Source organism: Aethina tumida, chromosome 3 (assembly GCF_024364675.1).
Source record: "Aethina tumida isolate Nest 87 chromosome 3, icAetTumi1.1, whole genome shotgun sequence".
NCBI classification, from domain to species: Eukaryota; Metazoa; Arthropoda; class Insecta; order Coleoptera; family Nitidulidae; genus Aethina; species Aethina tumida.
Window position 1 is genome coordinate 35193300 of NC_065437.1, and position 15899 is coordinate 35209198.

General features: G+C 29.7%; 1 protein-coding gene across 3 annotated transcripts in view; it reads left to right on the forward strand.

Annotated features, from left to right (window-relative positions):
• Window positions 1-4107, forward strand: part of LOC109604696 (serine/arginine repetitive matrix protein 2) — a 135744-nt gene extending 131637 nt beyond the window's left edge. For all 3 annotated transcript variants that reach the window (XM_049965653.1, XM_049965654.1, XM_049965655.1), the window contains 8 exons: window positions 455-761; window positions 843-1124; window positions 1182-1595; window positions 1909-2264; window positions 2325-2453; window positions 2507-2591; window positions 2668-2907; window positions 2966-4107. In XM_049965653.1, the coding sequence (XP_049821610.1) occupies window positions 455-761; window positions 843-1124; window positions 1182-1595; window positions 1909-2264; window positions 2325-2453; window positions 2507-2591; window positions 2668-2907; window positions 2966-3120 (1968 nt within the window). In that variant the 3' untranslated portion in view covers window positions 3121-4107. The remainder of the gene's footprint in view (window positions 1-454; window positions 762-842; window positions 1125-1181; window positions 1596-1908; window positions 2265-2324; window positions 2454-2506; window positions 2592-2667; window positions 2908-2965) is intronic.
• Window positions 4108-15899: the final 11792 nt, after the last annotated feature.

The following is a 15899-nucleotide window of genomic DNA, read 5'->3' on the forward strand; positions in this document are numbered from 1 at the left end:
TTTTAAATATTATGAAATTTATAACTGGTCCTTAGTTATAATATTAACAATTAATAATCTATCAAATTTAATTTGAAAATTGGTTCGCATTTTAAAATCACATTTCACACATTATTTGTTTTGGTGTTTATCAGAATCACTTCAGTTACACTGTAGTGAAATTTAAAGCGATGAGATTAGTTTACCCAATGATGTAACTTATAAATAGAATGTATATTTATACTTGCACTCAGGTATTCCAGACTTTAAAAATAAGCGCGTTTATAATTTAAATCAAATGTACACCAAATAAGTGTAGGACATAAATTGTTTCAAAGTATTTTTAGCTCATCTTTGTTCCAACATTCAAATTCCATTAAATCTAATATTTCTACCTGGCCTTTTAGAAACTAAAAAAATACTCTGTTCCTTGTTACTATTTTCTCCAAAATACTAAGTATTATTATTTTTTTAGGCTGATTTGAAGCAACGTGCTCACAGAAACCAACAAGTTCGTCGCACCAGGTCTGACCTGGGCGGGCAACGTCTTCTGAATTGGGATCCACGCTCCTCCTACCGCCGACTGATGTCGTCGCCAGCCCATCATCTGAGACCGGGAAGTGGCGGCTCGGCCCGTCTCCAGAGCCCCAACAAAAAGCCGCCCGACGCCCCCGGTGGTGTTCAACTGCGAAGTGGACGCCGCAGAGGCCAGCTCCGACGTTCACTCAGCCAACCACTTGATATCGACAAGCTGTCGCCACTCATGAGAACTAAAACAGCAGGTAATTAACGACGCTAGTGTATTAGTTTAGTTACATATTCAAAAATAAAGAGCTTCTCTAAAATAATATATATTATTTAAGGATTGAGGGTTGGTGGCTCCAATATACTAAGTGAGGATGAACAAGATGCAAGACTGGGTACATCAGACGACGAAGCCATGTCGGATTCGGAATCATCGATTGCGTCGCTGAACGAGAGAAAGAAGTCCCTAGAACTAGCTATGGATGAAGAAATGGTGATATTGGCCGAAGCAGTATTCGACCACGTGGCCATCGAAGCTGAAGAGCTAGCATTTCGAGCAGGTGACGTTATCGAAGTATTGGAAACGGCCAATCGAGATTGGTGGTGGGGCTCCACCAAAGGTAAGTTTATTCCAAATTATGCTTTCAGTCGTGCTCTAATTTCTCCAATTGATATAGGAAAGTCAGGATGGTTCCCCGCCCAATTCGTTCGCCTCCGAGTCAGTCAGGAGGATACCGTAGAAGACTGTTTAGCCGCAATGGCGTCAGGCCGTCCGGTAACTGCATCAATTCGTCGTCGTACCAGCATATCCTTGCTGAGCAACGACCAGGTGCGAACTAGTGTGGTGCGTGAACTAGTGCACACTGAAAGAGACTTTGTGAAGGTGTTGCGCGACGTTGCTGAAGGTTATGTGAGCGAGTGCCGCAAACGCAAGGACATGTTTAACCAGGAACAGATTGCAACAATTTTTATCAATCTGGAACAAATTCTACAGTTTCAGTCGGCTTTCCTAAAGGATCTGGAAGCCTGCATCGACTGGGACTCGCCCTACAAAAGCTGTGTTGGCGGCTGTTTCTTAAAACACAAAGATGGTATGTTTATTATTAATATTTTACTTAATATTTTTATTCTTAACGAATGATCGAAATTATTAAATATATTTAACATAAATAAATAAGAATTTTACTATTGAACTACAGAAAACTTCAAACTTGTGATATAAATAAAGCAAGTAGAATATAGGCCAACTGTCTTTTATTTCAGCAGACAAAGGGATTTCCTTTGGTACTTTAAATGAAGTTGTTCTTTGTTCTTTAGAATTTTACAGCATTGTAATTGTAACTTTACCAATGAATGAAAAAAATATTTTATTTAATATGTTATAATTTATTTCATTGTTTCTAGGTTTTAAAATGTACTCTGATTACTGCAACAGTCATCCACTTGCTACAGCTGCCCTCCAAGAGCTCTACCAGTACAACAATTACAGCAAATTCTTCGAAGCTTGTAGACTCATGCGCGGTCTCATCGAAATACCCTTAGATGGATACCTTCTAACACCTGTTCAAAGGATATGCAAATATCCGCTGCAGCTGGCTGAACTTCTCAAATATACCAAGACTGACCATCAGGATTACAAGAGCATCAAAGACGCACTCGAGGTGATGCGTGACGTAGCTACACTCATCAACGAAAGGAAACGACGGATGGAGAGTCTTGAGAAATTATGTGCGTGGCAGCAAAGGGTTGAAGGTTGGGAGGTAACATATTAAGAAACCCTATCTAAAAGTATATTGTATTATGTCACAAATTTGTTATAGGGTGAAGATCTCATAGAACACAGCTCGCAGTTAATTCACCAAGGTGAAGTTGTGAAAGTTACGTCGGGTATGTGGACGAACAACATAACGCTATTTCTTTTTGATCACCAAATTGTCTACTGCAAAAAGGTTAGATAAATTTAATTGTTTCTTTCTGCATATATTAATCTTTGACGTTGCAGGATATTTTGAAAAGGAATACTTTTGTCTATAAAGGAAGAATATGCCTTGATACCTGCGAAGTCATAGACGTTCCCGATGGAAAAGGTAAAAAATTCACTATTTACTTACAATACTAATTAAAAAAATTGTAGCTCTATTCTTAATATTTTATTATTTTTAGATTTGCACTCCGGTGTAAATGTACGACATGGAATCAAACTGTACAGCTGCGTGAGAGACAAGTGGCTGATGTTCTGTTGCCGTTCGGCGAATGATAAGCAACGGTGGTTGCGACTGTTCTCCGAAGAACGGCGGATAGTCGGACAAGACAAAGACAGTGGTCTCGATTTACCTGCTGCTGCAAGGCAACTTGCCAGACTTGCTGCCAGGTCACAGAGGCGACCGCCCCGAAAACCGAGAAGTGAGTTGAACATAAGAAATTTTTTTAAACAATTTATTTATTTTTGAATTTCTTATAGGTGGTAAAAACTTCAAACACGATTCTGGCTATATGGGATCGACGTTGCAACTAAACACTTCTAACTCGAATTCATTGGGAAGGAAGATGGGCACGTGGTTTACATTTGGCACGAATAAAAAGTCGAGGCATCAACAGCAGCAGGACATCTCCTGAGACAAGACCACTTTACTGTAACAAGATTCTTCCATGACCAGTCAAAACCCCCAGTGTATTTATTCATTATGAAGATCGACCGAAAATACTCGAATAAAAATTGCATTTTATAATTAGAATTATTGAAGAAATGACAATTTTGTGGTACAAGATGTTCCATTTGTCATGAAAATTCTATACTCTCTGAGAATTAACATAGTCTGTTAATCTTTCTTCTCTCTTGTAGAGTGAACAATTAGAAATTGTTTACCGTTCAAATATTTCCTAAAATCCCAGCATCTAATAAGTGTAAATATGAACTGTACATATCTTAAACATGTATAAACATATTCAGTATTATGAAATATTTGAACGTATTATATATAATTCAACATTTTTCCGAAATATAGAGCATTTTTTGTCGATTTTCACCTTTGCAAGTCATAGTCATAGTGCCAAATAGACTAGGTCGCGGATTTGTCTGTTGCGGTAAATATATATTGTTGATGTATTATTGTTGTTAACCAATTTTGCAATACTGTTGAACTATCAGTGATATAAGGCTACTGCCGAATGTGCTGTGCTAAACGAATGGAAAACAAGGCCTAACTGTACATACAATAAATACAGGTCTTTGTTTCTATCTGATTCTTTGTATTTTATAAATATTATCTATAACTGACTGATACTTACTCTTTGTAACTCTAATGCTGTCTGATCTTACATATTCAAAGAATTCAAAAAATGACGCACAATCTGTGTTGAATCGCAACAAGAAAACTAAATGCATTGCACAGGGTAATAGATTTTTTGAGGTGGCAAATTTTAAAGAATGCCATTTTTTACTTTATTATATGGATATTTGTTATTAATATATCTGTTATGGACCAAACTTGTATTATTGAATATAAAACGGAAACAAGTCACATGTTGTTATATATATATTTTTTGTTTTTAACTTTATTCTAGCATGTGTAGTATTTTTTATTAAATAATTTAATTTTATCATTTGGTTTGTTTTATTTTGTTTGTCCTTTTTAACCATCAAACAAAATGATCTCATTTTATTTTATAAATTTTGTTGTGTATAATTTTATCATAGTTAAAAGTTAATTTAAAAAAATCAAATTTTAAGTACTCAATTTATCAATTAAGTTAAAAATGTTAAAACTTAATTTTAACAATTTTGAAGTCTAATCCATATTGAGGTCAATTTGTTCGATGGAGTAATGGGGTTTTACTGTAATAGTACCTCAATTACTTCAAATGAATTGATCGCGAGCGTTTTAAAAACTGTTGACAAAGCCTATTCCCTACAATGTGTATTAAAGTTGTAATGGTATGTATTAATTTCTTATAGGGAATTACTATTATTATGGAAGTGAAACGGTATTCATATTGCACCGTATATGTAAAACCCCATTTAATCACCATGGACCATTACCATCTTTGTATATAAAAATAAAATATATACTGTAGACAATTAGTTTTATATGTATTTTCCACGATTGGATATTGGAGAAAAAAATTAGATCAGACATTAACCACCATTTTAGAGTCGCATCTACAACATTATCTTCCTTCTTCTTATCGAACTTTTTGTATTTTTCTAGCGGTCATTAATCAACCTGGTTTTCTGTTGCGTGTTGTAGACATCTTTTGGTATTGTTCAATACAATGGAGAGAAGCATGTTAATAATTCAAATATATCAAATTCTACCATGTTGTTCGAAAATATAATAAAGTTTTCAGTTATTAAACTATTGCATTATAAAATTTAATTCAAAATAATGTTTATTTATATGCGTTTTCCAGTGTGTATTGAAGCAATACCACAAGATTAGCTAGAGTTAGACTGATAGAATTGTAGTGATATTTGTTATTTTTTATAGATACCCAGCACATTGTGCATTGTTAAATACGTTAGAAATTTGTAAGGTTATTGTTACACGACTTTTTAATTCTACATGTTTAAATCGATGTAATAAAATATTTTATACCAGATGTTTTTTTATTTATAATTTTATGTTGTTGTATCCGTATAAACAAATTTTTTACCTGTTTGAATTATTTATGTATTTTGTTCTATGGTGGGCGATTCAAACACTTAAATGGGTACAATTATAGATTTAATATCTCTTTAAAAATCAACCAAAATGCAGGACGCAATGCAATGTAAGTAATAAATGTTTTTTTGTCAAATGCAAAAAAATCCTGAAACATAATTTTAATAATATAATTAATTAATTGATTAATTATATAAAACATAGATTTAAAACATTGAAATTACTAAATCTCACGCAAAAGCACTGCCACTAGCACTTTAACTTTAAGTAGTGGGGCCATTCAGCAAATCACGTTCGACACCTTTGGAACATTGTTGTTGATATATAATTTGAAATTAATATATAAATCGGGATATTCACAGTCGTTAATATTTTTATAATTTTATAATGTAACCTTTTTATTAGTCAGACCTATTTTCAAACTCTGAATGACTTATTTGAATTGTTCTTAATAAAAATTTTGTTTAAGAAACTAATATCCATAAAACGTTTGTTAATTTACATATATAAAAAAGGTTTAAAGTTATTTAAGAAAAAGAAGAAATTATACTAAGTAGTTTATTACTAATAATATTAAACAAAAGTAAAATAAAACACAATAGTACCACTAGATGCCTGAATACTAGGATTAAAACTAACTCTGTATATATGTGTCGGAGGGTTCATGTGAAACGCAAGTAGTACTATGGGTTGCATACTTATAGTACTTGGGTGGAATCAGCGGAAGTGCTAAGCAGGGGATGGTACTCGAACCGAGGGTGACGGTAGAGGAGACCTGCGAGGGCGGACAGTTAAGCTCCGTCAGGGAAGCTGCATAGAAGTCTTGGCTTGGCATAACCGTCGGGATCACCGCGTTTCATACGACTCCTACCTAATTGTTTGACTATTAGTTATAATCCTGTGCCTGTTAGTTCAATTACATTGTAAGGACTACTTGCGTGTTATTTAATATTCGAAATGGCCGATAATCCTGACCGCGCTGCGACATATGTAATAATCAGAATATTCTTATTGTAAAAACATCATTTAAAATGATATCAAACAATTGTACAAATATGATAACAAGACTGGCAGGATGGCCCGAAATAATCGACTATTTTTGTTTAACTTCCGACACTGAAAATTTGGTTCCTACGCACCTTTAAAAATGCTCTTCAAAGATGAGCTCTTAATTTTATATGTAAAAATCCATATCTGGACATTGCTTGATCGTACAGAAAATTTCTGTTTACATTTCTTGTAGGAAATTGAGTGCTCTACAAAAAGGGTATCTTACAATTTTTTTGTAACTCTTACCCTTTAAAAGATATTGAATGTTAAAGTTTGAAGGAATTAACATCAACAAATGAATTTCTTTTAAAATATAAATTTTGATAATGTAAATAAATTAAACAATAATTCATACCTTGATGTATCTGTAATTATATTGGTCGACGGTGAATGAAGGTATTTTTGATTTTGGTTAGAATAAGACGCGTCCCCTGCCCCGTGTCTTCACTTAGATTTTCGACATTTTTCCAATTTGCATTTGTCCCCGCAAAAGTGAAAGAAAAATAAATACATAATCACGAGTGTAGGCGAAAGATAAAAGTAGCGATCGGCGGATACGCCGTCAAGTAAGCCGTGCAAATTTGTGTTGCTGGCACTTTCAATTGTTTATTTCTAAGAATCCCACTTTTAGAGAGGAGAAGGGGAAAAATTGGATTTTTGTTGTTTGAGAATGATTTCAATTACATTTGAACTGACGATTATTTTGTTCCGTTTTTAAATTTCTTTAACATATTCAAGTATATATTACTATTGTTTTTATTAATTTTAAGTACTTAAGTGCAATTTCGTATTTTAAAATTTCAACCCAGGATTTTATCATTTATACAAAAATTTTAAATTAATGTTGCCCTAAGTTTATATGTTAAATTATAATTTTTACTAATATAATTCTAATTAAATATAAACAAATACATAATACTACAACACTACTTAGCTATTATTTAAAAGATTCTGCAAATGTATTCAATAAAATGCTAATTACCATTTTTCAAATTTCATTTTATAATAAAATATTCAACGAAAAATTTTAAATTAATTTGACCTAATGAAAACACACCTAAATTTTCACTGAGAAGCATTTAAATAAGATTCTAGTGACAATTAATATTTTTTTAACTTGAACGAGGTGTTTGATAAGTTAAGGAGGAAGGTAAGCAAACTTGTAACTAGTCATTAATAACTCTAATAAATAAAAATATACATATTAATAATTGTTTTAAATATATAATATTGTAAAATACCCAAAAATTATATTCCCGCTTGTTTCTGCATTTCGTGCGTCATCAGATAGGACACAATTCAAAATTGTATCACTGCAGTAAAAGTACAATTTTGAAAATCCTATGACAAGCTTACAATTTAAAAACACAATTTTGGGTTAGTAGTTTGTAGGTGAGCTTGTCGCTGCATTTACGGCAAAAATACTATTCCTCGCTGAGTAAATGCAGCCTTATACTAAGTTACAATTTACTAAAATCTAAATAGTCTATTTCTGTAAATAACTTAAAATTATTAATTATTATAAATTCCTGCAAAAAAAAATAATTAAAAAATGAACAAAAAGGATTTTTGTTAACCAATAACTTGACGAACAAGAAGGGAATTTGTTGGTCAATAATCTAACCTACAAAAAGGGGGAAACTAAATTTTCTTTTATTTATTTAAGCTGAAAGAGAGAGCCTTATTACTATTATTATTTAAAAGGCATATACATGAATACAATACTCCTGAAAATCATACCAAACAAACATTTAACACAACTGTATCATTAATTTATTTGAGCTGAAAAGAATAACTGATTAGATTAGACAAAAAATAAAAATAAACCATTCCTGAAAATCATAAAAGATATCTTTTTTACATTTTTCAAAAACTTCAATCAAAAGATCATGATGCAAGACGATTTGGAATTAAAATCAATATATTCAAAAACTTACTTTGCGTTGCCAGTTGCCAGGTTAACTAGTCTCGTTCTGGACCTACCTGAAATTAATCAAAAACCTTCAAGTAATATAGTTTCATGAATAATACAAATTATGAATAATTACCTTTAATGCCCTTTCCTCGTTGCCTTATCATCTTTCCAATAGTTGGTTGGGTCATCATGGTCCAAGTGTGAGCAGGTTTTGACGATCAACGAAGAAAAGAACAAAAAATCTTCTTTCAATGTTTTAACCAGAGAAAGAACTATTTCAAAACCCAAATATGACAATGCAAATACGATACCATGCATTTATTCTTATTAACTAATCGATGCTACACTTATCCATTCAAAGTTTTATACATGCATTTATTTTTAATTGATCAATACTTTACTTAATCCAAGTAGAGTCGATTTATTCCGAAATTTTCTCATTTAATGCATGCACTTACTTTTAATTGATTGATTAAACAAGTAAAATTTAATTATTGTCATGATTTTATCATTTAAAGCATGCATTTAGTCTTATGAACTAATCCATGCAAAATTTTATGCATGCATTTATTCTCAACTCAAGGATATTCCCTCTACTTAATCCAAGTAAAGTTGATTTATTGATGATTTTATCATTTAAAGCATGCATTTATTCTCACCTGATGTATATTCACTCTACTTAATCTAAGTAAAGTTGAATTATTGTTATGATTATATCATTTAAACCATGCATTTATTCTCAACTGATGTATATTCACTCTACTTAATCCAAGTAAAGTTGAAAAATTGTCATGATTTTATCATTTAAAGCATGCATTTATTCTTATGAACTAATCCATGCAAAGTTTTATGCATGCATTTATTCTCAACTGATGTATATTCACTTCACTTAATCCAAGTAAAGTTGAATTATTGCGATGATTTTATCATTTAAAGCATGCATTTATTCACAACTGATGTATTTTCACTATACTTAATCCAAGTAAAGTTGAATTATTGTCATGATTTTATCATTTAAAGCATGCATTTATTCTTATGAACTAATCCATGCAAAGTTTTATACATGCATTTATTCTCAACTCATGTATCTTCACTTCACTTAATCCAAGTAAAGTTGAATTATTGTGATGATTTTATCATTTAAAGCATGCATTTATTCACAACTGATGTATTTTCACTATACTTAATCCAAGTAAAGTTGAATTATTGTCATGATTTTATCATTTAAAGGAGGCATTTATTCTTATGAACTAATCCATGCAAAGTTTTATACATGCACTTATTCTGAACTGATATATATATATATATATATATATATATATATATATATATTCACTTCACTTAATCCAAGTAAAGTTTAATTATTGTCATGATTTTATCATTTAAAGCATGCATTTATTCTTATAAACTAATTCATGCAAATATTTATGAATGTATTTATTATTTTAACTGTTATTAATCATACAATTGTTTTTTCAATAGTTAAAACATTGAGTACTGATTATTTATTTATATTATTAGCGACTTATGTAATTATAAAAACATACCATTAAGTAGTTACTCTGTATCTTATTCTTAATTATGGTGTGGATCTGTTTGAATTATTTTCTTAATTGTTAAGCGTCTATTTCACAATAATTTTAATTAAAATTAATATAAATTATTTTCATATTTTTATTATTACTTATATAACCCACATTATAAAGAAAATTTATATTGATTATTGTATTTAAGTTTCAGTAGAATTAACTAAATTTATCTTTCTAGGTAAGAATTGGTATAAAATAATTTCAAAATATAATTGAAATAAAAAAGAACAACATTAATGCGCCGTTCAAATAAAATAATTGAATAACTCCCTAAACAATTGATTAGTAACAAAAAGGCACCTACCTTGCAATCCATGGTCGTATCCAGTATATCCAATAGGGCACTAATCACAACACTAATTGAACACACGAGTCACAACACTAAACCGAACTGCACTACCGAATTAACTTGGAGGGTATGGTAGCGCGGACCACCACCACCACCCACCCAACCGTTCGATACGGAAGTCGATAACAGACTGACTTGTCTGACTCACGCGGCGTCTATCATTAGATTCTAATGGCGGCTACTGGCGGCGACTCATCCCTTGCGTCTGATTGGTCGACGTCGAGGTTATGTTAAATCATGCGTATCGAGAACTTTCACAACCGAAATGAAAATTTTCCTGTACAATATTTGAATATTTCTTTGATAGTTTAATATCTAATTAAAATTTCATATTTAATTAAATTTAGAAAATATTCATTAATTGGGTAAATATAAAAAAGGGAATAATTTTTATAAAAAATAAAAGTCGAATAAGTATATAAAAATAATACATTAAAATAACATTGACAAAAAAATATATTTATATATTTTATAATAAAAAACAAAAACAAATATATTCCAGTTAATTAAGTTAAAAAAGACTAAAAATACAATTTTAATTAAATACATTACGATTATATATACGGTAAAATAAATTAAGATTGAAATTATCAAATATTAATGGTAATAATAAAAATGTTTTAGAAATAAAGCTTTATAAAGTAAAATGACTAGCAATAAATAAAAAATGGTCTTACCTTAGGAATAAAAATATAATGTTTTAAAAATGAAAATTATTTGTAAAGGAAAATACCAATAAATTAAAAATGTAATTACCAGAAGAATAATTTATTGTTTATAAATAATCAATTATAAAATTAACTTAACTTTAACAATATGTTATATTAATTATATTGATTATCATACCTTATTATAACAATTAATTATTATATAAAAATAGGTGATATTTGTTTAAAATTCAAATATTGTGTAGGAAAATTTTCAATTCGGTTGAAAACGTTCTCGATACGCATGACTTAACAAACACTCGACGTCGACCAATCAGACACAAGGGATGAGTAACCGCCATTGGCCGCCATATATAAGACGCCGGGTGAGTCAGACCAGTCAGTCTGTTATCGACCTTCGTATTGACCGGCTGGGTGGGCTGGGGTTTACGGAGCTATTCAATTATTTTATTTGAACGGTACATTAATGTTGTTCTTTTTTATTTCTATTATATTTTGAAATTATTTTATATCAATTCCTACCTACCTTTTATATGCAATTCCTTTGCATAGATTAGTTCATAAGAATAAATGCATGCTTTAAATTTTAAATTCATGACAATAATTCAACTTTACTTGGATTAAGTGGAGTGAATATATCAGTTGAGAATAAGTGCATGTATAAAACTTTGCATGGTTTAGTTCATAAGATTAAATGCATGCTTTAAATGATAAAAACATGACAATAATTCAACTTTACTTGGATTAAGTGGAGTGAATATATATCAGTTTAGAATAAGTGCATGGATTAGTATATAAGAATAAATGCATGCTTTAAATGATTGAATCATGACAATAATTCAACTTTACTTGGATTAAGTGGAGTGAATATATATCAGTTGAGAATAAGTGCATGTATAAAACTTTGCATGGATTAGTTCATAAGAATAAATGCATGCTTTAAATGATAAAATCATGACAATAATTCAACTTTACTTGGATTAAGTGGAGTGAATATATATCAGTTTAGAATAAGTGCATGGATTAGTTCATAAGAATAAATGCATGCTTTAAATGATTGAATCATGACAATAATTCAACTTTACTTGGATTAGGTGGAGTGAATATATATCAGTTGAGAATAAGTGCATGTATAAAACTTTGCATGGATTAGTTCATAAGAATAAATGCATGCTTTAAATGATAAAATCATGACAATAATTCAATTTTACTTGGATTAAGTGGAGTGAATATATATCAGTTGAGAATAAGTGCATGTATAAAACTTTGCATGGATTAGTTCATAAGAATAAATGCATGCTTTAAATGAGAAAATCATGACAATAATTCAACTTTACTTGGATTAAGTGGAGTGAATATATATCAGTTTAGAATAAGTGCATGGATTAGTTTATAAGAATAAATGCATGCTTTAAATGATTGAATCATGACAATAATACAACTTTACTTGGATTAAGTGGAGTGAATTTATATCAGTTGAGAATAAGTGCATGTATAAAACTTTGCATGTATTAGTTTATAAGAATAAATGCATGCTTTAAATGATTGAATCATGACAATAATACAACTTTACTTGGATTAAGTGGAGTGAATTTATATCAGTTGAGAATAAGTGCATGTATAAAACTTTGCATGGATTAGTTCATAAGAATAAATGCATGCGTTAAATGAGAAAATCATGACAATAATTCAACTTTACTTGGATTAAGTGGAGTGAATATATATCAGTTTAGAATAAGTGCATGTATAAAACTTTGCATGGATTAGTTCATAAGAATAAATGCATGCTTTAAATGATTGAATCATGACAATAATTCAACTTTACTTGGATTAAGTGGAGTGAATATATATCAGTTGAGAATAAGTGCATGTATAAAACTTTGCATGGATTAGTTCATAAGAATAAATGCATGCGTTAAATGAGAAAATCATGACAATAATTCAACTTTACTTGGATTAAGTGGAGTGAATTTATATCAGTTGAGAATAAGTGCATGTATAAAACTTTGCATGGATTAGTTCATAAGAATAAATGCATGCGTTAAATGAGAAAATCATGACAATAATTCAACTTTACTTGGATTAAGTGGAGTGAATATATATCAGTTTAGAATAAGTGCATGGATTAGTTCATAAGAATAAATGCATGCTTTAAATGATTGAATCATGACAATAATTCAACTTTACTTGGATTAAGTGGAGTGAATATATATCAGTTCAGAATAAGTGCATGTATAAAACTTTGCATGGATTAGTTCATAAGAATAAATGCATGCTTTAAATGATTAAATCATGACAATAATTCAACTTTACTTGGATTAAGTGGAGTGAATATATCAGTTGAGAATAAGTGCATGTATAAAACTTTGCATGGATTAGTTCATAAGAATAAATGCATGCTTTAAATGATAAAAACATGACAATAATTCAACTTTACTTGGATTAAGTGGAGTGAATATATATCAGTTTAGAATAAGTGCATGGATTAGTTTATAAGAATAAATGCATGCTTTAAATGATTGAATCATGACAATAATTCAACTTTACTTGGATTAAGTGGAGTGAATATATTTCAGTTGAGAATAAGTGCATGTATAAAACTTTGCATGGATTAGTTCATAAGAATAAATGCATGCTTTAAATGATAAAATCATGACAATAATTCAACTTTACTTGGATTAAGTGGAGTGAATATATATCAGTTTAGAATAAGTGCATGGATTAGTTCATAAGAATAAATGCATGCTTTAAATGATTGAATCATGACAATAATTCAACTTTACTTGGATTAAGTGGAGTGAATATATATCAGTTGAGAATAAGTGCATGTATAAAACTTTGCATGGATTAGTTCATAAGAATAAATGCATGCTTTAAATGATTGAATCATGACAATAATACAACTTTACTTGGATTAAGTGGAGTGAATTTATATCAGTTGAGAATAAGTGCATGTATAAAACTTTGCATGGATTAGTTCATAAGAATAAATGCATGCTTTAAATGAGAAAATCATGACAATAATTCAACTTTACTTGGATTAAGTGGAGTGAATATATATATATCAGTTTAGAATAAGTGCATGGATTAGTTCATAAGAATAAATGCATGCTTTAAATGATTGAATCATGACAATAATTCAACTTTACTTGGATTAAGTGGAGTGAATATATATCAGTTCAGAATAAGTGCATGTATAAAACTTTGCATGGATTAGTTCATAAGAATAAATGCATGCTTTAAATGATTAAATCATGACAATAATTCAACTTTACTTGGATTAAGTGGAGTGAATATATCAGTTGAGAATAAGTGCATGTATAAAACTTTGCATGGTTTAGTTCATAAGATTAAATGCATGCTTTAAATGATAAAAACATGACAATAATTCAACTTTACTTGGATTAAGTGGAGTGAATATATATCAGTTTAGAATAAGTGCATGGATTAGTTTATAAGAATAAATGCATGCTTTAAATGATTGAATTATGACAATAATTCAACTTTACTTGGATTAAGTGGAGTGAATATATATCAGTTGCGAATAAGTGCATGTATAAAACTTTGCATGGATTAGTTCAAAAGAATAAATGCATGCTTTAAATGATAAAATCATGACAATAATTCAACTTTACTTGGATTAAGTGGAGTGAATATATATCAGTTTAGAATAAGTGCATGGATTAGTTTATAAGAATAAATGCATGCTTTAAATGATTGAATCATGACAATAATTCAACTTTACTTGGATTAAGTGGAGTGAATATATATCAGTTGAGAATAAGTGCATGTATAAAACTTTGCATGGATTAGTTCATAAGAATAAATGCATGCTTTAAATGATAAAATCATGACAATAATTCAACTTTACTTGGATTAAGTGGAGTGAATATATATCAGTTTAGAATAAGTGCATGGATTAGTTCATAAGAATAAATGCATGCTTTAAATGATTGAATAATGACAATAATTCAACTTTACTTGGATTAAGTGGAGTGAATATATATCAGTTCAGAATAAGTGCATGTATAAAACTTTGCATGGATTAGTTCATAAGAATAAATGCATGCTTTAAATGATAAATTCATGACAATAATTCAACTTTACTTGGATTAAGTGGAGTGAATATATATCAGTTGAGAATAAGTGCATGTATAAAACTTTGCATGGTTTAGTTCATAAGATTAAATGCATGCTTTAAATGATAAAAACATGACAATAATTCAACTTTACTTGGATTAAGTGGAGTGAATATATATCAGTTTAGAATAAGTGCATGGATTAGTATATAAGAATAAATGCATGCTTTAAATGATTGAATCATGACAATAATTCAACTTTACTTGGATTAAGTGGAGTGAATATATATCAGTTGAGAATAAGTGCATGTATAAAACTTTGCATGGATTAGTTCATAAGAATAAATGCATGCTTTAAATGATAAAATCATGACAATAATTCAACTCTACTTGGATTAAGTGGAGTGAATATATATCAGTTTAGAATAAGTGCATGGATTAGTTCATAAGAATAAATGCATGCTTTAAATGATTGAATCATGACAATAATTCAACTTTACTTGGATTAGGTGGAGTGAATATATATCAGTTGAGAATAAGTGCATGTATAAAACTTTGCATGGATTAGTTCATAAGAATAAATGCATGCTTTAAATGATAAAATCATGACAATAATTCAATTTTACTTGGATTAAGTGGAGTGAATATATATCAGTTGAGAATAAGTGCATGTATAAAACTTTGCATGGATTAGTTCATAAGAATAAATGCATGCTTTAAATGAGAAAATCATGACAATAATTCAACTTTACTTGGATTAAGTGGAGTGAATATATATCAGTTTAGAATAAGTGCATGGATTAGTTTATAAGAATAAATGCATGCTTTAAATGATTGAATCATGACAATAATACAACTTTACTTGGATTAAGTGGAGTGAATTTATATCAGTTGAGAATAAGTGCATGTATAAAACTTTGCATGTATTAGTTCATAAGAATAAATGCATGCTTTAAATGATTGAATCATGACAATAATACAACTTTACTTGGATTAAGTGGAGTGAATTTATATCAGTTGAGAATAAGTGCATGTATAAAACTTTGCATGGATTAGTTCATAAGAATAAATGCATGCGTTAAAT